At 47.3% G+C, this 26,034-nt stretch overlaps 1 protein-coding gene across 1 annotated transcript in view; it reads left to right on the top strand.

Annotated features, from left to right (window-relative positions):
* FBXW4 (F-box and WD repeat domain containing 4) overlaps positions 1-26,034 on the top strand; it is a 57,733-nt gene that overhangs the window by 27,200 nt on the left and 4,499 nt on the right. The window contains 1 exon segment of the mRNA XM_082765047.1: positions 16,767-16,832. Within this exon segment, the coding sequence (XP_082621173.1) occupies positions 16,767-16,832 (66 nt within the window).

The following is a 26,034-nucleotide window of genomic DNA, read 5'->3' as shown; positions in this document are numbered from 1 at the left end:
CTCGTGGGGGAGGAAAGGGCGAGGGTGCTATCTCTGAAGAGTAAATCTTTGTGTGCCTCCCACCCGCTGTGGGCCCAGCAAGTCGAGTTATGAGGGAGCTGTGTCTGCAGAGGAGGGTGGAAGGGGGGAGAGCATCAGGACCTTCTGCAGAAGCCTGTGGAGGCATTGCAGATGTCCAGAGGAAATAGCTTGTAACGGAGCATATAGCTGTGTGACCGATGGGATTTGGTGCCTGCAGCAGGAAATGACCGAGAAGGAGCTGGCCATCTTGGGCAGCATTAGCAAGGTGCCTATTAATAACAGCAACCGTTCCTGCAGGACTTTTCCAGCTTCGTCTTAGTGTCCAAGAACTGCCCAGTCAACGCTCGGCCTGTGCAACGTGATCAGCTCTTCCTCTCCTTCCAAGAGGAGGTTCTTCCACCAGGCTCTGCCACCAGGAGGTCCTACCGCCTTTCAGGCAGAGTCCATTTAGCCATGTTGCCTCCTAAGAGGTTTCTGGGACAATTTGAACTTGTAGGCTGTTGACAAGAGGTGTGTGGTGTCTAGACCCTGTGTCTAGAGTGAGGATCAGGGATTTCCCTTCTAATGGCTAAGAAGAAAAGGAAAGATTCAAAGTGAAGAAGCTGAACGGGAAGAATGAATGGATCAGCCTAGGAACAAGGTGCTGTAGGGGAGGGGAGATCCTGGGTTCAGCCCCAGGGTTACTATTTTATTTGAGAACACTATGGAAGGATGGAGAGGCCTTGTTGGAAAAAACAGAAGTAGAATTTTGGCTTCTGTAAGGTCTTTTCCACTTAAATAAATAAATAATCTCCAAGGGAACTGCTGCGGATCCAGCAGGGTGATCTGGATGTCCATCTTAACCTGTGCTACAAATACAGTCTTTGCAGAAACCTCTTCTGGACAGCTGTCCTGTGCAGGTTGGTTCTGCCCTGAGGATTTACACACCTCCCCACAGTCACAGCTGCCAGGAGGAGCAATTCCAAGTCCTGTGCTACCCATCTCAAGTCCCTGCTCCCAGCACGATTTATAACCCTCTAGGGAGGAGTGGAAAGCACTGCTCAGAGTCTTTCTCCTCAGCCAAGTCAGCTTTCCTCGTCCTTTCTGACCAGGCTGTCTTTGTGGCAGGTGGGGAGAGATTGCATTACTCAGCCCTGTTAGGAGCTGGGCAATTCAGCATCCCGAAACCTTTTGCAAAAGGGTATTCTTTGCATGTCAGCTGTTCCTAAAATAGATGTGCAGAAGTAGGAAAACATGGTGATTCTGTTTCTCCCAGTTGGCCTGGCACTGATCATACTGGTGTTTGTCATGGTGCAAAGGTCTCTAACCTTTTGCAGGAAAAATCCAACAACCCAATTGGCAAGAGGGCTTGCTTTTTTTTATTTTTAATTATTGTCTTCCCAATTCTCTGCTCCTCCCCTTCATCTTTCTGCATTTCTTAAAGAGGCAGCGGAGGGAAAAAAAGCTTTGGTTTTTGTTTGGGAAGGGGGTTAGGAAGGGCGACGTGGCCCCTGCAACCTCTCATAGGGGTGTCTTGTCAGGGCGCGGCATGAAGGGCACAAACAGATCATAACCTTTAAATGAAAATGCGATGGAGGGGAGAGATGAAAGCAGTGAAACAAATTAGATACATCTAGAGGGGGTGCTCAACTGGAGAAAATTAGCATTTCTTCCTAATTGGAGTGCAGGGCATTCCATTACAGGGTTTCATTACAAGGAGGGAAGCACTGGGCCTCTTTAGGGGATTCCCCCTTGCCCTCAGTTATTCTAAAATAAAAAAAAAAATATGTATTTGGGGAGAACTGAAAAAAAGACTGAATTAATCAGAGTGAAAGTTTCATTCTGCTTCATGAAGAGGAATGATAATAAAGTACCAGTTCTCTGTTTATTAAGAGAAGGAGGAGATGAAGTCAGGTGGTAGTCCTAGTTTTTCTGAATGAAACTGGAAAGTCTGCAGGAGGCTACAGGTGACAGTAACTTTCTGATGCTAGCACTCGTCCAATTAAATTTGTAGCTGTACTCAAAGTGCACTGGTTTGACCAAAGAGTAGAGTTACACGGTTTTTGATCAATACCAGTGGAGTCAATTCAAGGTTGCTTTAAACTGCATGTCAAGACTAAGCATAATTTAGAGGGAATTACAGGGAAAAAAGTTAGCATCATTGCATCTCTGGGTTAGGAGTAGGGGGAGACAGTTTCTTTGTTCCAAACAGAGATTATGCATCAGTCAGTGCTCTCTGGAAGGAGGGGAAAAGAAGAAAAGGAGACTTGCTTCAGGTATGTGGTATGCAATATATGTTGCTCTGCCAATCTACAGTTACAACATTTCCTGCTCCAGCTTAGGAGAGGGAATATATAAGCATAGGAATGTGGTTTGTAAGAAACTGCTGAGGGAAGTCTCCTGCCTACGCAGAAGGTGTTTCCTTGAAGAGGGGGAGGATGTTAGCAGCAGCAGTGCCTTCATCCTGGGCTGACTCTGTCATCTGCGTGCCCAGAATGAGTTTGCAGACAATATAAATTTACAGAATTTTTAAATGCAAATCTCTAACTTAACCCTTGCTGCTGAATTTTGGCACCTCCATCAGTTCTGACTGAGCAATGAGTCAACTTCTGCTTATACACAGGAGATAGCAGAGCTTAGAAACCTGTAGCCTTTGTCCGTGCTGAACCCTGACAGGGGATGCACTCAGTACTCATGGGAACAGATTGTGACCCTGTAAATAGGAGTTTGCAAGGTCTGACCACTAGGGTTTGAAGGCTAGAAGTCCCATTGATGTGTACCATCTGCCAGTAGTTCTGAGCACAAAAGCATTTGCTTGATTCATCTGTATAATATGTCATACCTAGTGTACAGCCTGGCTTTAGCATCTGGAGAAGTCAAACCTGATGCAGACAGGCTGGAAGCTACGGATTCATTTGTAAAGCAATCACCTTCCTCATGTCCCCATGCACACTCCAGCTGGTGGCTATCTGAAAAGGTGAAGCAAGCCCTCTTAAATGGTGCTTTGTGTTCATCATGCCTGGACGTACTTGTCATGCTTATTAGCCTGGAATCAGAGAGCATTCAGCATCCTCATTCTTGAAGGCATTTAAGCCTACACACAGAAATGTGTTCAAAAATGAAATCTGGCCACAGCCTGGTGTGTCTCAGGCCTTCAGTTAAACTATGCTGTTGACAGTTTGATGGCTTTGGGAGCTTTCTGAAAGTAGAATATTGGAGTAAAAATCAGCCTGGACTTACCCTGAATTTCTAGAGTATGAATGTGAGGAGCCTCTGTTGCATGGCATGGAGCATAGCTCTGCACACAGGAATATCTTCCAGCCTAGAGAAAGAATTGTTAAAACTGGGAGCATGGCTCAGACATGAGCTTCTCCTATATTGGTTCTTGCAGACATCAGAGCAATGTCTCCCATGCCAGGCCTTGCCAGCCCCTTCAATTCTCCCAAAAGATGTTTGAGAGACTGTTTAACACGAGTGAATGCGTCAGAGACAGTCTGGCTCTAGATTAGTAAAGCAAACTGCTTTTGAAACACTAGGGGAGGTAGAGAGGAGATGGGAGAGGGACCAGAGAGGCTGGATTTTGGAGAGGAACATATATCTGGGACAGGGTAGGCAGGTTTAAAGGAGGCCAGTTCCTCTGAAAAACAGGAATGTTTGGCATCCTGCATCTCTGTCGTGAGTGGTGCAGGACACTGGAAATACATGGACAGAAGTGTGTGGCTGTGACTCTCTCCTTGGCCACGTTGAACTGGTTTTCTTTCAGAGCAGTGTGAGAGCATTCCAGACTGGAAGGCAGATTGGGAAGTCTGTTCTCTCTTTGTAGTGTTGCCTCTGTGTCCTGTGGTTCCTTCTCTAGGATTTGTCAGGTCTTCTGTACCTTCCCTCCCACCTGCAGGAAGCACAAACACTGCAACCACTTTCTTGCTATAAAGAGCTGTGGAGGGGTCGTGATGCTCCATTCACCATCTCTGCACATCCCTGCTTGTGGGATATACTTGTACAGCTTTGTAGAAATCCTGACATTTCACAAGTGTAGTGCTAATTTGGGGCCAGGTGTTAAAGCCAGCTTTTAATGTGCATTGTCCTGCCTAATGAGTAAATCTTTGCCGTCTCTCCTCTGAGATTGAGGTCTATGTTCCTCTAAGTCTAGCCGTCCATCAAAGAGGACTTGAAATGAGGTCCTGCTATGGTTTGTAGACATGGGCAGCTAATGAAGAGAGAGAGCCCATTTCCTTTGAGAAGAGAAACCTGCACCAAGGTGATTGATAGTCCCAGAGATTTATTATTGTGGGGGCTGGGTAGGGGTTTTCAAACTAGAACCCAACAGCTTGTTTTTTTCAGGAGGAAAAAGAGGTCTGGTGTGTGCATCTCCCTTCCCTCACACAGCCCCAAAAAAGCAGAAGAAAAGGAAAAGCAGAAGACTTAGGAAAAATAACCGATGAGAGGAAGCAATTACAGACTGAGCTGGACCAAGCAGCAACTGCTGCCTTTGCTGTGCTTGGTCTCTGCCTCCTGGTGCAGCTGCTGTGAGTTTTGCACCTGTGCTTTGTGTAGTGACCTGCTTCATCTATCCAGACAGATTTAATGAGGGGTGGGGATGGAGCAGGACTGTTTGGTGGAATGGGTTTTCTCTTGCTTCTTATTTGAAGTCTTAATCAGAGTATCAATTAGTGCATGTGGCCAAGGTCATGTTTTCCTTCTCCATGCATCTCCACTGGATTTTATCCTCTTTGTGGAGAAGCAGGGAGCCTGCTCCAGAAATTAGAAAAGCAGTAATTTTTCTCTAGCACGTGTCTTCTGACGGTCTCTGTATACCTCATGCTCTTTTTATGATTTTAATGTTTTCCCTAAGCCATTCCTTACTTCAGTATTGATGGCTTTCAGCTTAGCAGTGGCAAAATGTGACTGTTCAGAGTGCTCGCTGTTGGAATGGACTTCATATCCCTGAGACGTGGTAAGCTCACCGTTTCCTCCCAGTGCAACCTATGGCTGGAGTCCACAGAGACGCAGCATACCCTGAGCTGATGGTCGTGTAATTGTCCCTTGTGTATCCACCTGATAAAGATCAGCAGCAGCTTCAGCTGGGACGCTCCGAACTTGCTGCAGAATCGAATGCTGACATTTTAATAATGGCCCTTTCAGTGGAGGAACGTGTGAGCACGTTTGGTTCTGGCATGTCTTCACGTGGGTGTTTGACTCACCAGGAAAAAAAAAAAGGGTTCTTTTAATACTGTATTTTTGGATGGGACTTCCTAAACTCTCCGAGTGCATGGGAATCGGTCAGGCCACGGAAGGGAAAGGAGGAAACTGTGGTTTCACACTCTTGCCCACAAAGCTGCATGTGGATGTAGAGCTTCCAGACTTCTGCTCCTTGCAGTGTTGGAGGACTGACTGCCAGCACTTGTCCTACTTCGTCTAGAGAGCAATTTACTGAGGGGCAGGAGGCAGGGGGGTCCTTAATATCCCTTCATCAGATATTTCTTAACGTCAGAGGACAATGTGTTTTAGGGAATTCTCCATTCCGTTTCAGACATAGTTGTGTTCCTGAAGGGGTTTCTTTCCGGTCCCCTCCAGTGGGACTCTTTGTCTCCTACTCCATTTTCTGTGCCTGTTTATTTTCATTATGCTGTCTTTAAGCCTCATAATAAATTATTCCTTGTTGTCTTGCCTCGTCCTTTCACTTTTTCTACTGCATTTGTTTTGCCTGATCCTTTTCTAATCTTCATCTGCCTAATCTCAGTTATTACCCAAATTTGGCAGTTCTTGGCCTGCCTTGCTGCCCAGCCTGCTGTGACAGATACTGAAGATTTTGTAAATGTTGTTACAAATACTGAAGCCTGTGCTGTAATCCCATGTTTTATCATATAGTGATTTGAGGATGGTTTGAGCTCTGGTTCTTGCAAAACTTTTTCACTAGGTTTTTGTGTAATTCAGGAGCTGTGTCAGAAGCAGCTGCTAAACATCCTTATGCCTTAGATGTGTGTTTCCTGGTTGTTTAATGAAATCTCTCATGCCTTTTTCTGCATACAGGGCTGGGGCTGTCCATTCTGGTGGGTTTTATTTCTCACTCTGATGCTTGCTCGCAACCAAGCGTGCAGATGGAGAACCTGCAGATGGAGAGGCTTTATCCAGGATCTTGGCCTCTTAGGGGCAAACAGTTAACATGCTCCAAATGCTTAGCATGAAAACCTTGGAGCAAATCGTGGTGCATGGAGTGGAGAGCTGGCGAGGGGAAGGCTGCCTAGAGCTTTAAGGGCAAATGAACTGAGGTTGCTGCAAGCGTGTCCGTGTCGGGGCTGAAACGATCAGAGCAGGAAAGCTCGAGGAGTCATTTCATGGCTGAGTTAAACGCAGATGAGGCTTTGCTTGCCTCCTCCACAAAGCACCTGTGTCTCCATGCCTCAGTGTCCTGGACCTCTCTGCGTGCAGCATGTGGCGCATACATACACTTCTCCCCTTTCACCTTGCCTGGTCTTTAGCTTCTTAAAACCCTCTGAGCAGCATTTTCCTCCCCTCCCCTCCGCTGCAGGATAAGAATAGCTCCTTTAGACTTAATTTGGAAATTATTTGAATATTGTAGAGCAGAGGAGAATGATCTAGCACTCCGTTATTTACGTGATTGGGCTTTTTTCCCTCTATAAATGTGAACAGGTACAGCTTCTGCCTCTGCGTGATGTGGAATAAGAACTGCTTTTTGTAGATGATGAAAGTATGTACTGGTTGAGAAGTCCTCCTTTTCCTTACCACCCTGACCACTTCTTTCAACGTTCTCCTAAATTGGGAAGTTTGAATTTGGGATGTGCGTGAGTGTGTCTGTATGGGAAAAGGAGTAAGATAAAAATAATGGGTGCCTTGTGGCACCAGGAAAACCAATTCCTTCCCACCCCTACCTTTAAACTGAAACATTCTTGGGTTTTAGTTGTTCTGGCAAAACTGAAAGGATTCTCCCCTCCCCCTGACCTCCCTGGCATGCGAGGATTGCTGGCTTATTGAAAAGTCATTTTCTGTCATATATTCTAATGGAAAAGCTTAGATAAGCTCTTATTATATATGCATTTTTAAAAAAGAATACTTGTTACTGAAACCTCTGCCAGTCACGTCTGAAAATTGGGATCGGCATTGGCAGTCACGAAGCTTCAAAAATAGAAAGATATTTTCAAAATAGAGGTTTTCTTGTTTTGCATCATGATTCTTTGAGCATTTGCTACACATGGGCACGTATCTAGACTTTTCACCAAAGTTATGACAACTGGAGTATGTATATGATCTGAATGTGTATGATCTGAAGAGAAACCAGAGTATTTTGGGGTGGAATCATGCAACTTGCTTCTCCAGTTTGCAGCCAGCCATGGCACTGGATCACAGTTACGTGTATAGCTTTAGGCAGCTTAGAAACTACAAGTCTGTGCCCTAGGGGTTGTGCTGCCTGTCTCCTTGCTACATATTGAGTCTCTGGGGATCTCCCTTCCTTTTTGTGACTGTACCATCTCTGAGGGCTTGGTCAGCGCTCCGATGCCATCAAAAAACCACCACCAACAAAAAACCAGACACCACTGCCTTGGAACTGCAATCATCAAGTCAGCTAAGCCAGCTTAACTTGTCTACAGCTGACCAAGTAAGACAAATATTCCTATCCCCAAAAGAACTTGCTCATTCAAAGCATAGATGCTAACAAGTCCTGACAATCAGCAGCGGCACAGTGTGACGATGGATGCCATGGTCTGGTGCAGTGCAGCAGCAGAGACACTGGGAGCCAGGTGTTTTGGCCAGTTGGCAACAAGCGATGTTCCCTGTTATGTTTTGCAGACCCAAAGGCTTGTGGCAGAAAGGTAGCTGGCATAAGCAAGGTCTCCCTATGAAAAGTAATTTTGCTTTGCTAATGGCAAGCGGCTCAGCAAAGAGAGACCTTGGAGCCTTCACTGCTGTCCTCCTGTGATTCCTGGTCCTGCTTGTCCCCTGACTTCTGGGGCAGATGCTGGAGGATGTGAGTGACTCTTCTCTGCAATAAGAATCATCACTCTGTCATTAGCACAGTTCTTGCTATCCCCTCTGGGACCTGCAGTGCCCAGTTTTCATTCCCCAGGCCTGTTGCCTTCCCTGGTCTCAGTGCTAAGGTACTAGACTAGAAACCCTGCTCTGGTAGCGGACACTACCCCAAGCCTTCAAGAATCCGTCATGCATCGCATCCCTTCAGACGCTCCTATTGTGCATCACTGGATCTCTTTCCTCCTTCCCTGCATTTTTTGGCATCCCGCACTGCCCTGCTCTGCAGGCTGAGGGAAGGAAGCACATCGTGAGCTGACCTCCTGGGCTGAACGTGTCCCCGCTCCGCCAGGCAGAGCCATCCTGCTCCAGCCCCCTCCTCCTGCTCTCCCCAGCCCCAAAAAGCCTTTGTCCGCCTGTCGAGAGCAGCCCCCCGTCCGTCCCCAGCGTTCCCACATGGCGCACCCTCCCCAGCAGCCCCCTCCTCATTCAGCACTTGGGGCTGAAAGAACCTCGGCTAATTACGCCGGGCTGAAAATTACCACTTTGCTGTGTTCTCCTGCTGCTGGGCCCATTTGTGTGGGGCCTGTAGTTAGAGGGAACAAAGCCCCCCCCCCGCGGAGCCAGGCAGGCCCCAAGTGTGAAGCTACAGGTACAAGCAAGAGGGGAATGAAGGGAATAATTACCAGCTTCTCCAGGTGAAAGCCCCGTTAAAACTTCAATAAGCCAATTAGGGGCCAGGGTGGGTGTTTGGGGGGGGAGAGTGTCCCCAACCTATGAGTGATTCCCACCAGGCAATTAACAGAAATCATTTCACGGAGGGGAGGGGAGGGTAAGAAATGGCTCTTAGAAATTGTGCTGGGTTGGGGGGGGGGCTGAAACAGCATGACCGCTGCAGTGGTCCTCGTGTGCCCCAAGCTCCCCGCTCACTGTGTGGCCTCCAAGGGTTGGTGGGGATAGGGGGAGAGGGAGGAGGGAGAGAAAACGGGAAAGAAAAAGGAATCGCTGGAGCTTTACACCTGGGCAGGCTTTGAGGGAGCAAGGGCTGGAGTTCAGAGCTGTGTGTGGGCCCGGAGCTCTGAGCTCGAGGGAGCTGCTGGATCCAGGGAGGTGGGTGAGGGGGAAGCTCAGGGTGTCTAGAGGTAGAGGGAGAAGTGCAGGAGGGCGAGAACTGAGTGCCAGGTCTTCAGAGATCTGCCTGAGATGTGTCTGCAGGTGCCAGCTGCCTTACCCCAAAAGCAAATGGTGTCTGTGAGGTTTTGTTCTGCTCTGCTGTTTAACCAACTAGTCTCGGGCTGACCTGGAAGTCCCTAGACTTCCTCCTTTTTTTTATCTCTCCAGGGAGCTTTCTGTGGTTGGAATAGAAACCTGTATCTCTTGCACAGCCCTCCTTTTATACCTGCAAATGGTTTCTCAGCAGTCGTGTTCAGCAGTGATTTGTCTTCCAAGATGTATGCCCAGAAAGGAAGGTCTGTTCACAAAAAGCGAGCGTGCAGAGGCAAAATGGTTTTAGGATTGTCTTTCTGCACCCTTGATGATGTTTGGTACGTGTTGCTCAGACCAGTGCCCAGGCTGCATGCTGTATGACAATTCTTCTTTGGTTAAAGACTGTACAGACCAACCACTCCATGCCTGGCAAGCCCGGAGGTTGGGGAAGGAGGACAGGTAATGAAGAGTGTTGGATGTACTATGCAAGTAACAGTCTTACACCATTAAGCACGGGTTATTGAACTATTCTGTGAGTGGACTCACTGGTTTCTAAAAAGGGATATTTTCCTGTTCCCCAGTATGAGAGAGCTCTGTGTGTGTGTCTGTCTGGTCTGGATCTCTGCCTTAGTACCATCAAGCTCAGGTTTTCTCCAGAAATGGGGATTACATTCTGTATCTGGGTGCCTGTTTTCACAACTTTTTTCTGCTGCAGGGCTGGTGAAGGGGCAGTGAACAAGGATATGGGATGACTTGAGCAGATGATACAGTGAGACTGCAAAGCAATGGCTGCAGGGTGGAGGTGTCCAGATTTTCTGCTAATGAACTTGTTAGAGTAGGGGAGACTCCTCTACCATGCTGTGAAGCCTTTGGAGATATAAAAAGCTTATTCTGTCCTCCAGCCTGCGTGTCTCTGAAGTTTGGAGGAAGACATGAAGGTAGAAGCCAATGGAGAGGGTTGGAGAGGTGAAGCTGACCTTTCCTCTACCCTGAGGCTTACAGTAAACGATGTGGGAGACAATGACGTGAGCGTTTCTTCTCTCAAACGTGCTGGAATTCTGCCTCAAATGTGGGACTCCTCTGTCTCAACCTGGCTTCACTACAGTGCCCTTCAGTACAAAATACAAATGGCTTCTTTCTGGGGACCGCTTTCTAGTTGTCCACTCGGGGCTCGAGGCAGCATGCGAATGAGTTATTAGCCTGTCTCTCCATGCCTGTGTCACTGGTGCTCCTTGCCAGAGCACGGCAATTCCTGCTGGAGCAGCTGTGGTTGTAAATGTTGCGGTGTTCATGCGGTCTTCTTTACGCATTTTGCTTTCTCTCTGTGGTGGGACCCTGCTGGAGCATCCACGGGGACTGGGCAGAGCTCTTCTGTAGCTTCTCTGTGTGCTATTTACGATGCATATCAGGAGCACAGTTCAACCCTGAGCTGGCTGATGCCTTGGGACGCACTGCGGCATGCACACGAGGCTGAAGGAAGCAACTGCAGACATGCCAGCACTTTCTAGTCTGTTTGTGGAGCGAGCCTGGTCATTTGCCTCCAGCTGCTGGTTCTCTTTGACAACATTATTCAAGGCTGAACAAAGGTGAGGCTATGCTGCCGTGGGTCTCTGCTTGATCAGGTAAACTCAGTCCTGTTATTGAGTCCAAATACAGGACTATTTTACCTGGATGCAATCACTTGGGCCTAAATAAAAGCTCACCTTTAGAGGACCCCAGATCTTCGTAGTGAGTTTGGGTAAGCAGTACAGGGAGCTGAGCAGATTGCTGCAAGCTCACTCCCGAAACCAGGCTTTAACAAAGTGCAGTTGAGATGCCTTTGAGCCTAGAATAGCAGCCAGCGATGCAGATAGAAAATATTTAAGTCAGATTGATGCATCTTGTCTTCTTCTCCTTGCATTGAAGGTCTGGAGCTGGGGTATTGCATGGCAGGATGTGGGAGGAGTGTGGTACATGGGATGGGAAGGACAGGAAGGCTCTTGAGGACTGAGAATTATGGAAAAACTTAGTCTGGTATCAAAAGCTAGCGGGTTATTGCAGGGCTGTAGTAAATTGGATGCAACTTGCACTTGTTATTTCAGGTTTTGGACAGTTGTGTGTCATCAGCCTCTTCAATGTTTCCAGTCCTATTGTCTTCTAAATAGTTTTCCACTCTCCACACTCCCTGTTCTGCAAAGGCACGATTTTGACTTATTAACAGCAGCCAGACTTTTGGTGTAACTGCCTTTCCTGCTGATTTTTGCTCAGTTTGTGGTTACTGAGTTGTCAGCACATAAACCAGCTGTCCTGGTTTACTGGAGATACTGACGATGCTTAGTTCAGTTTTCTGGTTATCCTTCAAGAGGTACAAGGTAGGACTAATGGGACCTGTTTGGGGTAGTGTATCTCTGGGGAATGAAGGGGCAACACCAGGCTCGCCTGCCCACCCGATCCTGACTTTATCCAGCATTGCACAAATAAAAGGCAGGTGGGAATTTTTGCACATTTGTGAAGAAGAAAAAAATGATGCCACACTTCTTTTTTTTTTTTTTTTTCTTCTGCAAGTTAAATGCCTCTGGGTAAGGAGCACCTGCTTCCCCGTGCTGTCCCCATCCCTCTCCCTTTGCATGCATCTGCTCTGCCGGAGAAGCCTCGCACTGGAGGTGCCAAAACTCGCCGTGCCGAGCATCCTACCCCCTTTCTCTCCCCTTCACAATGTTGCTACTGTTGCATCTGCTCCCCAGCCTCCCGGGCTCTTCAGCGGGGGCTCCACCAAGTTTGTGTGACCTTAGCACTGCATTCATGCCGGAGGAGTTACCTTCTGTAACGATGTCAACCGATGAGGTTAGCGGGATGCTGGCGGCTGCGATAAGACATGACATGTTCTAATGATTCGCCCTAGCGAGCTGCGTGTGTGTGTTGGGGGGGCACAGAGGGGCTTGGAGAGGGGAGGTGGGGGCCCCACAGGTGCCGACAAAGACTTTGACCTTTGCTGCTATAATATCAGTGTTTCACAGGCAGGGCGGTTCGGTAACCCACTTTCAGCCCATCAAAAATTGATTTAATTGCAATTTTTTCCCCCAATTAGGAGCACTGGAGCTTAACTAATTGGAGTAATAGAGAGTAATAAGGCTCTGATAAAAAGCCTTCCTCTGCCTCCTTTGTATCTTGTGTCATCGCCTGTCAGAGGTCAGAGAGCTTGCATATTCTATTAGGCAGAGTTGCCTTCATTTGTACAAATTAGTTTACCCAACAGTAATTAAAATGCCTGTGCGGGTCGGGAAGAGCTGAATACAATTGATGGGCACGTTGGTGAAGGATTTGACAGCTCTGGTGGCCTCCCTTGCCAAAGCGTGTCAGTGCTGAATCAAAGGCTACACAAACCCACAGACCCGTGTGCTTAACCCGCGGCACCGTCGGCACCAACTGCTTTCTCTCCTCTGCTCCGCGCTCCGTTTTTTGGCCTTGCTTTCTCTTCTCCTCCTTTTCTCATCCCACTTGAGACTCCATAAAAAAAACGTTTCCCATCTTTGAGCCATCCTTTCTGTCGATGGCTTTCACAACGCTGCTGCCAGCCCCCCTGTCCTGTCTCCCTCGGTGCTCCCCCAGCTCTCCCCCCGCCTCCTACATTCCCAGCTGCGGGGCTCTGTCAAGTAATAACTTCTTTGTTTCCTGGTTCGATGAGTCTCCATGTAGAATAGTCTCCAAAATGGAACAACGATGCCCAGTTCCAAGGGGTGGGAGAGCAGGCAAGGAGGAAGGGACAGGCTCTTGCACGTGTCAAGCAGATTCTGGGTTCAAAATCTCTGAAAAGCAGAATGGGACTTGGGAAGCAATCCATTAACACTACAAGGTGCAAGCCTTGAGCACGGTGGAAGTTGAGAAGGGGTTGGGAAGGACCAGTTTCACCCAGGTTCCTTCAATGTCCACATTGTGGGATGCCCAGCTCAGGCAGCACTTGCTCTGAAGGCTGAGTTGACGTTGAGGAAGGTAGGTAGTGTACAATGGGATTTGCACCACTGGAGCTGAGACCATTTCCCAGCTTCATGACAAAGAGAATCCTTTAGAAAAGACCGATGTGCCGCTACCTCCTTCCCCTGGTTCTTCCACATCTGTCCAGCATGGGGTAAAGAAAGGTGCTACAGGTGGGTTGAAGCTGTTGTTGGTATTTTAGGAGCAGGCATGGGACTGTTGCAGCTGCATTTTAGCCAGAAACTGCTGATGCCAGAAACTACAACTTCTACTGCTACAACTGCTGTTGCCAGAAATGCCATGGGATCATCAGTGACCACAAGTCAGTCGGATGGACAACAGCACTGCCAAAATACGCACTCTCTCATCCATCCCCTGGCACAACTTCTATAGTGGAGGGATGATCTCTTCTGAAATATCTCCTCTCTAGCATACAGACAGTCTGTCTTTAGGAGAGGTAGCTGTCTTTTCTAATTCTTCTTCTTTTTTTTTTTTTTTTTTTTTTTTTTAATACCTGCCCTTTCTGAAAAGGGAGTTTTAAAGGGGAAAAATATCAAAGCATCAGATGAGTTGGAAAATGCCTTGCTTTGAACAACAAAAACAGCCTGTGTTTTGAGTATGTGTGCCTAAATGCTCTGCAAAGTCTTAGCCTTTCTGGCACAACAGAGATGGAAGTGGTGCACAGTGGCTTTCACATGGCAGAGGAGAGCATAGTGGGGAAAGAGACTGCATCTACAATCCTGACCAAAGCTTGGGCACAGCAATTTTTACGGAGTACAAAAATACATCTGGTCACTGTCTGTGTACAGCAGTACCATGTACTTGAGAGGTGGGTCATCCCTGTGGTAACATATATAGGTTATCTTGTGCTTTCCACTTCCCAGCCCAGTCTCTCTTCAATCTCTGACTCTGAAAGCACTGGAAGGCAAAATAAATGACATTTATTAAGTCAGTGAGTAAGACTTATTCTGTCCTGTTTGTGTACCATTTTTTAGCAGCTCAGTTGGAGTTACTTCTTTTGAGCAGCTGGCAGGAACAGCTGTGAAGAGATTGCACTTCTCTAGATCAGAGGTTTTTGGTGCACGCTCTGTGCTTCTAAGACAAAAAGCCCTGTTAAAAGGCAAAATGAAAGAAGCAAGCCTGGTGGAAGGTTTCCATTCCACTTCCAGAGGCTTTGGAGACAAGCTTTACATGCTTAGCTCTGATCTGCATGCTGCCAGACATACCCAAGTTTTCTTGTGTTGCTCCTTCTGCTTGGAGCAAACCCCTCACCTCTGAGAGGTTCCCAATTTGAGAGGCCTGAGGATTGAAGCTGTCTGTCTGCAGACCAGGCTCGGGGGCCCTGGGAATCCAGCCTTCCCCTTCCATTTGCTCCCAGGCTTTGACAGTTTCTCGGTGGCACCACTGCTTTCTGCGTGCTTTGTGAATGCTGCTCTCTAATCCTGGCAGCGAAGATGCCCCACTCTTCTGGGAGAAGTCTTATCTTTGCTTGCTAATGGGCTCCAGCCTTTTAAAGATAAGGTTTGCAAACCTGATCCTGCTGAAGTATGAGAGAAAATTCCTGTTGACTGAATGAAGGCAGCTTTACCCAGAAGAGACTTGTTTGTGGCCCTGAGGCCTGTACGTGATGCTGGAGAGGAATCTCTTCATCTAATGTTTTTTGTTTCCCTTTTTTCTTTTTCTTTTTTTTTTTTTTTCTTTTTCGGAGGGTAGGGGATAAGGACTGAGGAGGGAAAGCTGAAGTCCAGGACTGACAGCATGAGCGGGGATTAGACCTTGCTGTTCCTCCCACCTTTCTCTCCCTGTTGGTGTGCCTCCATGCTAATTTAGACCTGTGGCAACCATCAAAGCCTGGCTGCATACCTTCTGCACAAAGGGGCCTGTCTCCCACGTGAGGGCGTTCTCTGCTGGGACAAAGTCAGTTTGTCCCCCAAAAGAAAAATCTTAAGCACCCAATTGCCTGCTTGACTGACTCCCTGACTGCTATTATGTTTCTAACCACGGTAATTGGCTTTAGTAGTTATTAATGGATTATGTTTGGGGAGGGAGGGACAGAATCCAACACCTAGCTTTGTAGCTGAAGGACTCCCTGACCAAAGTGCTGCTTTCCAGACACGGGACTTGCCTGGTGAGCTGTCAGGGTGAGTCCTTTTTGCTGGTTACACCTGAGCCAGATGTTGGCGAGAGGGGAATGTGCTTTGCTTGGTGGAGGGAAGGCAGGTGTTGAGCAAAAACCCCATTTCCAAGTGCAAAATGCTGCAGGCTTTCTTCTGTGGCCCTCATGGCTGCTGCACAACAGGAATCAGCTTTTAAAAGAGACTTTTCCTTGGGCTCTCAGTTCTTTGAGATGGTTTGGTTGAGATGGTTTGGTGATAGCTGCCTTCAGCCTTAGGATTTGGAGAAACCAATTGCTCAGGTAAACCATGGAGCTGGGAGTAAAGAGTCTTGAGTTCTGGCCTGGCTTCCTCATGACTCTTCTCTGGCTTTGATCAAGTCGAATGCGTGTTCACTGCTTTGCTGCTGGATGCCTCCTAACGCCAGCAGTGCTTCTCACAGAAGTACAGGACAAGAATCCATTCCCACTACGTTAGAGGCTTGGAGAAACCGTCTGACTTCAAAAGGAAGAACACTGTAGGGGATCAAAGAAATGTTTAAAAACTGCTATTTTTAATGGACATGATACATTTCCTTATTTTGTGTTCCTTCTTGAGCTGCCATCCCCTCTGTTGTGCTGCAGAAGATGTTTAGGCAAAGCAGAGAGGCAGCTTTTATTTAAAGCAGGCCCCATTTCCTGCATTTGTGCTATCCTTGTTGCAACAACTTAAACATAGTTTTGGTGTTTTATTCTCAGTAGCTGCAATAACTGTGGCTTTGTGAGAGGTCATTTATAGTTTACTTAGAAATCTTTGTATGAGCTAGTTTCTCATTTGCGTCTGAGGATAGGTAGCTGTCACAAAACAAGCACATTTTCTTGCTGCTTTAATTTAAGGATTTGTTCCTCTCTTAAAAACTAGTTTGAGGCCAATGACTGTCAGGCAACCTCTGGAGCTACATGTGGAGAAGGGATGTGGCATCACCAAGAGTTCCTTGTAACGGGCCCTGCTGGAAAGTGTGAACTGAGACAAATCTTGATGCCTCTGGTAGAGAGTGCTTGAGCACTGGAGAGGGCATCCTGATCCAGCTTTGAAATCGGCCTTACTTTGAGCAGGTTGGATGGGAGACCTCCATTCTGTGATTTGTTAGGCCTGTGACGCTGCAGCCAATTCATGATTGTGCAGTGAAGTTGTATGTGCCATGACACGAACTGAAAATTAATGGGGAATTTTCCATGGGGAAAATTTTCTCAGTTTCTGCAGCTGACAGCACTGACAGTGTATGAAATGTCCTGAGTACAGTAAGATTTTGAAAACATCACTGCAATTTACAGCTGTTCCTGTTTTAGGCTTTCCATCCACACATGCAAATACTTTTCTGCCTGCTCTTGTGAAATGTGGTGGAATATACTGAAATAGTCTTGAACTAGAATTCAAAGCTTGCCTTGTAGCCCATGTTCTCTGTCTTGCTCACACTCTTTCTTCAGAACACAAGGATTAGTAAGTGTTTTTGTTTGTTTTGTTTTTGAACAGCTCATTTGTGACGGGGACAGCCTGCTGTGGACACACCTCGCCTCTGAGAATCTGGGACTTTGAGAGGTGAGTGAGCTTCCATGTTATGAGGAAGGACTTGGCTGGGGAGAGGTAAGTATCAATGAGAAATGCAATGTTGGAGATGCCACAGAATCATTCTTTTAGTCTGTATAGGCAAGAGACGTTTAAGCATGAGATGTCAGGGAGACGAAAGTCAATCTGGAAATGTGTGTGGTGGGGTGGTTCTGGTTCAGCAGGGAGCAGCTCCACTTTTCTCTCCTGGTTTATGGCACAGCCATCCTTGATACCCGATGAAGATGCTTGTGTTGTGCCTGGTTTCTTCTCACTACCCCTGTACAATCAGAACACACCCATTACAACTTCCTTTGCATCTTTGCATTCCTCTATCAGATAGAGGAGTGAGGAACGTGACCCGAATCCTTCCATTTGCAAACTTGTCCATGGTGCTGAGAAGCCAGATGGGAGTGCGGTATCTACACTCATCTTTTCCTGACTGGTGTTTCTGGTAGCTCGGGGAGGCGAGGGGTGGCAACAGGTTATCTGCTGAAATGACTCAGGCATGTTGTCTTCTCCCTGTCTTAATAAGCATTGGAGGTTAATTGCTCTGGCCTCTGCTTTGGGGCCACTGAGCAGTTCCTGTTTGGTAAAGGTGCTGACCTTAACAACCGGGGAAATGTCGGGCTCAAATCCCGATGCGAAACTCAACTGCTGACAAATTTGAAACTCCTAGCCTGCGGGTCTTTGTGTAATGATGGACAGATAGCAAATATTTGGCAGGATTATTGAACGGCAGCTCAACTTTCCGGGACTGGTATGCTCTGGGTAGGAGTGGCACAGCACAGATTATCAAGGGAGTGCTGTCAGGATTAGGGAGAGCTGGTGAGGTCTGGGAGGGGAGGGGTGTGGGGGACAATGGCAGAGAAGGGGCCTGAGAGGTGTCAGCAGGGCTGTATTTGGGGAAGGGAGGTACAGGAAGATTGGTGGGGATGCAAGGCTGGTCTGAAGCCAGTTGTCTTCTAATCTGTAGTTGACATGGTTTAGGTTGTCTGAGTCTACTGCATCAACTGGAAATATAAAGCAGGTTGTTTCTTTTTCTCTGAAGTAGTAAAAGTAAAGGGTTGGCAAAAGGTGCATCCTGCAAAGGACAAACGAGAGTGGGAAACACGGTTCTCCTGCATTCAGATGTGGTGAATGCTTCTTGGTGACCTAGTGCAGTGGTGCCTGGAGTACCCCAGAAGGATACAGGCTGTGCTGTGATACCCCTGCCCATCAAGTCCCTGGCGATTCTTCAATAGAGGCATCTGACAGCAGCGAGGAGACAGGCAACCCTCTCCCCCTGCCCCACAGCCTCTCCCGAGGAAGCCTGAAGAGATAATAAAGCTGTGTAGAAAATAGGATTAAGGTAATGAACAGGCACAACGGAGTTTGATCTTTCAATAATGTCAAAGCCTGAGTGACAGGCAAATAAAAAAGCCAAGGCAATCTAGGTTACTGGGCCTCTGTGGCGATGGCTGGAGTGTCAAACTTATTCTTCCCTCTTCACCTGTCACAGCTGGAATGCACCATGCCACTGGGGCTTTTCCTCTCTGGGGACCTGTGCACGAGCCGGGAGTCTTGTCAGCACGTGCAGGGCAGGAGGCTGGGTAAGGAGCACTGCTGGGAAGCTGGCATGTGATGCTTGATGTGATAGTTCATAGTGAAGGAGTACGGAGCTGTCCTTGTAGGTCTTGGCTTCTCCATAAATGGTTCTTCTTCCCAGCAAAGCTTTAAACACTTTTTCAAAGCCTCCAGTGGTCGCTAGAAGCGATCTTAGAGGGAAATGCTGATTTCTTCCTTTGGGGCTCATGCATTTTTTCTATCTGCTGAGATTCTGGAAGTGGGAGCATGGCATAGAAACTCAAAATCTTAGAGCTATACAGGGCTGAAAAACTCTTCCTATGAATAATGTGCCTATGAATGCAGATGCAGCCAGGCTCTATCCAGGCCCTAACGGTGAGGTGCTTGCCCCTTCCTTGTGGTCATGAAGAGCCAGAATCTGACCCGCAGAAACTGAACGTGGCAAGAATGTATCCCTGAAAGCAGAATCCAGGCAACTTCTGGCAAAAAAAAATGATGCAGGGGAGAGTGATGCTTAAGCCATTCCATGAAACTATAGGATCCTTGGCACCACTTTGGTATTTGGTACTGGCCAAGACCTCAGAGTTAGTTTAGTTAGCTGGTGCATGGAGGGGTGTGTAACACTGCAGCAGTTTCTGTGGCATTCTCTTCCCTTGGGTAGGTGGTCTTTTCCCCCAGCAGCTGAGAGCTGGAACATGCTACAAAAGGATTTAGAGCTTAAATAACCTTTTGTGTACTGATCTTCTTAGTTCCAGGCCAGATAAGTCCTTGGCTAGTGCTTGTAGCTGTTGGTCATGGTGTGTTTTCCTATTTATGACCTTCGCTGTTCCCTGACCCTGGGGCAGCCATTCTCATCCCTCTGAGAGAAAAGGGATAATGTCTTCACCTGGAAACATGTCCTGGGCTTTGAGAAAGGCTGGTTGGGTTGGGAGGCGAGGAGATTTTTGGTGGGGAAAGGAAATGCCTCTTGCTGCATCCCACCCCCACAACTGTCTTTCATTTCTGACTCTGCTCATGGTGGTGTTGGATCAAAGCTGGAACAGGCAGCAACAAGCAATTGTCAAAGGGAGTCGAAAGCAGGGGAATGACTGCGTAATGCCAAGACACCGTCTCTGATGGCTGAAATTCCAGCTGCTGCTACACCTGGCCCTTTCTCCTGTAATGAAGGAGAACTTTTTTTTTTCTTCTTTTTCTTTTGAAGCTGACTAGCTGCACCTCTGGAGGATATATCCCACAGATGCTGCACTGTGCCACCTGATTGCCTTTAGATGTGGGGGAAGATGCTGTGTGCTTCCTGCTACGCAGGATCAAGGGGTGTGTTTTTGAGGGGGCTGTGAATAACTTCGATGATTAGAGGTCTGCACAGGAAAGGAGAAAGATGAGTAGTACGGTCCCCTGGGTACCAACCTGTCTCCTTGCATCGAGTCTCAGGTCTTGCTGACTCCTTGGCCTCTTGCAGGGTCCCTTGGCTCTTTGTGCCAGTGAGGGATATGATGGCAGCTGCCCCTTTTGCTGGTCACATTCCTCTGTTCCCTGTGCACCTGTCTTTCTCTGCTTGGACCTTCCTGTCTTGTCAGGGAGTGTTAGTGTGTGGCTTAGCGAAACAGTCCATTAATGGCAAGCAAGAGAGAAGGAAACTTCACTTAGATCCTGTTCCTCATTCTCTTCCCACCTCATGTCTCATCTGGGAGTCTAACCTCTCTCCTAACTGCTTGGGTGATGAGTGACACCACTGGTAACAGCTCCAAAGCCAGCATTTGTCCCTTGCCTGCAGAGTACCACCGCTCCCCAGCCTCCCGTGGTGGTCTGCGTGTCTTTAGGAGCCAAACACCCCTGTCAGAGACGCTTTTCCTCAAGGTAGGATACTCTGGATCTTGCTCTCAAGCAGCTCTTGGAGCTGTTCTGCCAAGCCTGATGTTTGAAGCAGACCAGTGACCTGCTGTGGTAGCCCTTGAGCTGTAAACGCTTGGAGTGCACGAGTCCAACATTGTCCTTCCCTGTGACACAACGGGACAGGCGCAGGGCACGAGAGCCCTTGTGTAAACCGAGCCAAGCTTAGTTGTGCCCTGCAAGCCACCCCAGATCCTCTACCTTTTAAATATCCACTCTTTGTCCATCTCCTCCCCCCTTTTGAAAGCATTTTTGGCAGAGTGTGTGTGTTGTGTTGTTTTTTTTTTTTTTAAGAACCCTCTAATTTCTCGTTGAGTTTTTCTCCCTCTCCCGAGCCCTTTGAAAGTGGCTTTACGCCGTCACTGACACCAAACTGACACTTTGCGTTTCCCCACTTCTTATCCCTTTATGGCAACAGATGTTGAAATTTTGTATCCCTTTTATCTGTCCCTCTTTGCCCTCTTCCTGTAATTAGGTTTCCCTTGTTAGCAGTACAAAGTGGCCCGGTTTGCTGCCTGCCCTTTTGAGCCATTGTGTCTGAGCACATTTTTTTCCTCCTCTTTCGGAAGAGTTCCTTCCCCCTTAAGTAATAGGCAGGGTGTGGGCCAAAGCTGGGGCTTTTTCTTGTTTCTTTGTTCTCCATTTATCTCTGCCACCTTTTTCAAAGGGATGGGGGGGAAAAAAAATACGAGTGCGTGGCAGGGGAAGACACAGAGTTGCATTTCTTGACCGCCAGGCCCCCCCTTGCTCTTCAGGTGTTCAAGGCAGGTGCCTTTGATGTCTGCAGGTTTTGGGGAGGTGGGAGGCAGAGGATTCATGAAAGTGGCTTGGGAGTGGAAGAGAAGGGAGATTCAGGTGTGTGGCTGGTGCCCTCAGCAGAGGGGTGGGGAGGTGTCATTCAGAGCAGCTGCTGAGCAGGTTAGTAATCCATATTTGCCTCTAGTGCTATTGCACCGGGGTCTTTCTGAGACAGCATAAGCACTACCAGCATAAGCAGCTGGCTGAAGGTTGTTAACTTGCTGCTGCTTGACCTCTGGTATGTGTTTCCATGGGACCCTCGCTAGGTTGTGTCTGTCTGTCTGTGAAGTAGGGTGGGCAAGAATTAGTCACTGTCTCTCAAATCTCTACATTCATCTGCGGCCACTTTGGTGGCTCTTTAAACCTATTGAATGGAGGAACTTGAGCGCAGTTGTCAACAAGGAGGGAGAGCTTTAAAGCTTCTGCTTGCTCCCTGTGCCACTCTACAGCAGCAAGTGTAATCTGACAGCTGTGTGCTATGTAGCATCGAGTGCCTTGGTTGTGCCCCATGCACCATCAGGGCTAGGTTCTGCAGGCGTGGACCCAAAGCAGATTTTCGTCCAGGCTTGACTGTGTACTTAGCGGTTTTAAGGGCTGACTTCTTTTCCTGACTGCTGGACGAGGTTTGTAAGCCACGTGGGGGCTAATGGTAGATGATCACCACTGATACTTTATTGTTTAAATCCAGTCCTTCTTGGTTTTGTGTCTTGTCATGCTCAGTTTTTTTTTCTGATGTAGGTAAGGAAACGAGACTCTGTAGGTGTAGCTCTTGGTTATAAAGCTTGCTAAATATTTTGACAGAAGCTTTCTATATAGATACTGCCTAAGATGCACAAGTAGATTTCTTAGTGTTATGCTCTAAAGCAAGTTCTGTAGAACATCCTGTCCACCACTTTGAACTCGGAGGTTTAAACAAGTTTGAGGTTTAGACAAGCTTGAGAATGACAAAGGCGATTTTGGGTGAAAGGAAGCAAACAGATTCAGAACTGAAGTTCCTAAATTGAAAGGAAAGGTAACCATCTCCAAGAAGAGGAGGGAGCCTGCTTCATCCAGGCATTAAAACTGGGTTTATCAAGTCACAGAGTAGTAGGTGGTTATCTGAGTGGGAACAGGAGAGGCAAGTAATAGAAAATATTATCCTGGCACTAATAGTAGTTTCACAGGATTTGGGGGTAGAAGACTCATAATGCCATTCTCTAGATGTAGATTCCCTTCTCCTGCCCTGTTTTTCTGTGGGTTTGTCATGTGAATAATCTTTCTGGCCAAGAAATCTCTCAGTAGACTTTGCGGGGAAAAAGGCAACACGCTCCTTCTTGGTTTGGATTTCTTAAAATTTCTGTTCTGACTGAACGAAGTCTTTAAATCACAATAACTGATCCAAAACTTGTCCAACAATGAACTAAGCAGCTTTGTGAGCTGTTTTTGCCTCAGTTAAGTGAAAGCAAATGTGAGCCCTTTATTGCCTCCACTCACTGCAGAGGGATGATCCACAGGTAACTGCCCTTCCTCAGATGGCTGCTTGTTCTCTTTTCCTATGCTGTTTCCCCATCCCCTCCACGGACAGCTTTGTTTACCCTTTTTGAAGCATCAGTTCTGAGTTTTCCCATTTATATGTCCTTTGTTTAACTGAGAACATAAATGCCATGCCTTCTCCCTAAAATTCAAGGGAAAAAGGTTGGTGAGGTGACAGACTGAAGTCTGCCCTAGGGGAATTAGTCTTCAGGCAAACCCTCTTGTGGTCTGTCCCTATTAAATCAGTTTGACACAACGACTGTCTTTGGATTTCTAATTTGGGTTTTGGAAGCCCCTCCCTTTGCAGTAAGGTAGGCAGGATGAAGAATTTGGATGTAGATATTGGCAAAATAAAAGCAGATCCTTCTTCGTGGATCCCAATTATGGTTTGAGGAGCAAGACTAGAGGTAAACAGTTCTCCTGCCTTCAGGCAGGAATTAATCCCTTGACAGGGCTGGAAGGAGATTCCTGCCCCAGTTCTGCAGCTCAGAACCATAGGATTTGATTCCCTTGCTCTGAGATCTCGGGCATTGTTGGCAGCAGGACACCAGGTCTCCAGCCAACTACTTGAGCCAGTGCTGGAGGAGGCTGGCTGCTGCAGGGAGCCTCTTAAGTGGCTCTCTCCTGGCTGACTGCTCCCCTTAGCAGTTCTGCAGTGTTCAGAGCTCCATCTCTTTTGTTTATAATGGATAGCTTCGGTCTTACTGTGCAATTTATTTCCCGTGGTGTGCATGCCTTCTCAAAACAGTTTGGGGCCTTGTGGTTCTTTACCAATTTATTTATTTTTAAACATCATCTTTCTAGACCCTCCATTACAGAAGCTGGACATCTTCTGCCTTCCTTTTGATAAAAGGGCTCTGGTGCATCTCAACCTGAAAGTAAAACCATCATAAGAAGAAGAGCATACAGGTGTTTATCCTTGATCTTTTCGTCCCCATTGTGGTCTTGGCCCTCTCGCACTGTGGTTGAGCATGAGGCCAGCTCCTGCCCTTTGGATGCGTGCATGTCCAGGGCATGCTGTGGCCTTTGCACTCCTGTTCAGGCGTATTTATGACAACTTTACAAGGCCCCAAACAATTGGAGAGCGTGGGTGGGGGCTGGACACTCCAAACGCATCAATCAGTTTCATCCCTCTGAGGCAAAGCAAAAGCAATCTTTATTTTTCCCTGGGTTGAGAGAGAATCAACAGAGGCAAGAGAGAAGAATGGGAAGGAGTGAATGAGGAACCCCCTCTGCCACTGGCTAGCGGTAGCTCATTTAAACAGATGGCTTTGTTTTGATTTGGACTCTCCATTTTTTTGTCTCCCCACTAAAGGAGACCTGCAGAGCTCTGTCCAGAAAGGGAGCAATACAGCCGCCTGTTCCCACACAAGTGGGGCGAAAGGCGAGAGGCTTTGAGAATTCCCTGCTTCTTTTCCTTGCCTCCTTCTTTTTCTCTTCCCCCAAGAAATCACAGTTTGAGAGAATTCCCCCCTACTCCTCCTGTTGGAAAGAAAGACAGAGAAGACATTCTTGACATTCTTTGCAGAGAAAAGGGGTTAAATGTCTGAATTTGGGGGTCACCATGTTATACAAATTGCAATCTAATCGTTTTTACAAGAACACACGTGTGCTAAGAAAAGGAGCCATGGACAAGAAAGAAAAGGGGACAGACAACCTTTTTTGTCCTATCTTTTTATTTTTTTTTCTCTCCAAGGTTTTGGACTATTGTCATGTCCTGTCTCTCTCCCCTCCTCACCCCCGAGAGGGAGAACATTGGTTTTATAGTTAAATTGCTTCGTAAAGCAGAAGGGCTTGGTGCCATTTCTGTTTGTTTTCCCAAATAAAAGCCCCAGCAGGGTCTCTTTTGCACCGTTGTGGCTTTATTTGAAGAAACTGCCTTTTTCCCATAGCCCAGCGTGTCAGTTTATCCTCTGAACTTAACCTTACGGGAACCCGAACAACAAAAACTCACAGGGTCTCAGAGCTGGAAAGGTAAAGAAATTGTATCTTTTTATTGGACCATTTAAAGCGTGTGTGGGCCAATTCAGAGAAAGCAGAAGAAAAGAAGGCAAAACTCCCTCTTCTGTCTCTTCCCCCCGACACAATCTCATACCGTCGTTGGTGTCATTCCCCCCTACTGCCTCAAGGCCCTTCAGCTGCGCTGGGGAAGCTTGAGAGAGGCATTTCTCCCGAAAATCACTTATAATGGCATCTCAGAACCATTTCACATGGAGGTGCGCCCCCAAAATTCCCCAATTCACACCTCCCTGCAGGATTTAGTAACCTTGGCTAAGCACGGGAGTAACCTTGGGTTAGGATAACTATGTGAAGAATCGCTTTGCCAAGGAGCAAAAGCTTCTTTTCCTTCTCCCTATGTACATTATAAATGTTGTTTGACCAAGTCCTTCCCTTAGCATAAGCTGCTGCATCCCCTGGGTGCCTCAGCCCCAGCTGTAAAGCACCTGGAAGAGACAACAGCTGAGCTCTTCCCTTTGGTTTTGGTGCTCTCTCCAAGTTGGATGACAGGACTTGCACAAATGCTGCACCTCCAGCTAATTGTCTTTAAATGGGTTTTGTTTCCTTTCTCTGGTGCTCAGTTCAGATATCCCACTGTTTTGAACTGAACAGTGCTCTTTTCGGTAAATATTTCTTGGTATTTTTTTCCCCAGTAAATACTTCCCAGCTGGCTTGTTGGAAGTAGTTACTGGGGCTAAAATATGAGTTTAGAGCATTGCTTTCTTTCTGAACCGTTGCCTGCTTATGCGCAACGGCTTCTCGTCTTTGATGGATGATCACAGCTCACAGATGAGGTTTCCAGAGAAAATGAGTATGTCCTCAAATTCAGGCATCTCTGTTTTCAGCAGATGTTCTGAATTCAGCAGTTTCCTAGAAGGCACTTAATGCTGAATTTGTTTGCTGCGTATTTGTCAATACCAGTGGTAGTGAATCAGGGTCGCCAAAAATTGAAGGTGGGGAGAAAAGCGTTTATTGCTTCAACCTAGCTTTTGGATTGTAGTTCGTCTCCATCAGAGAGAGCTGGCCAGGACCTGCAGCAATTGGGCAGGGTGCAGGGATGGAGGTACAGACTTCAGGATTCCAGTTATCAGCAAGGTCTCAGGGAAATTTTGAGTTCTTACAGTCACACAAATGATCATTGTGGCCTGGGAGGCTGTAGATGGCTTCAATTTTGCGACGCTTTGTGATCTTGTCTATGCCTCTTTGAGTCTTTTGCCCATGTAAGTTGTCAGAAAACTATCAGTGATGTGCTGGTGAATCTACTGTTGATTTTTTTTAGCTCCTCAGTGATTTATCTTGATCCTTTTTGGCTTTTCAAGGATTAACTGTGGGTTTTTCTCCTTAGGAAGCAGAAGCTGTTGTGGACTGGGCTTTGAGGGCAGGGAGCAGATGCGATAATGGAGAATTTGTGGACACACAAACTTTGAGGGAA

The sequence above is a fragment of the Aythya marila genome, assembly GCF_965140915.1.
Source record: "Aythya marila genome assembly, chromosome: 7".
Taxonomy (NCBI): Eukaryota; Metazoa; Chordata; class Aves; order Anseriformes; family Anatidae; genus Aythya; species Aythya marila.
Note: the sequence above shows the minus strand (reverse complement) of the source record. Positions and strands in the feature narration are given on the sequence as shown.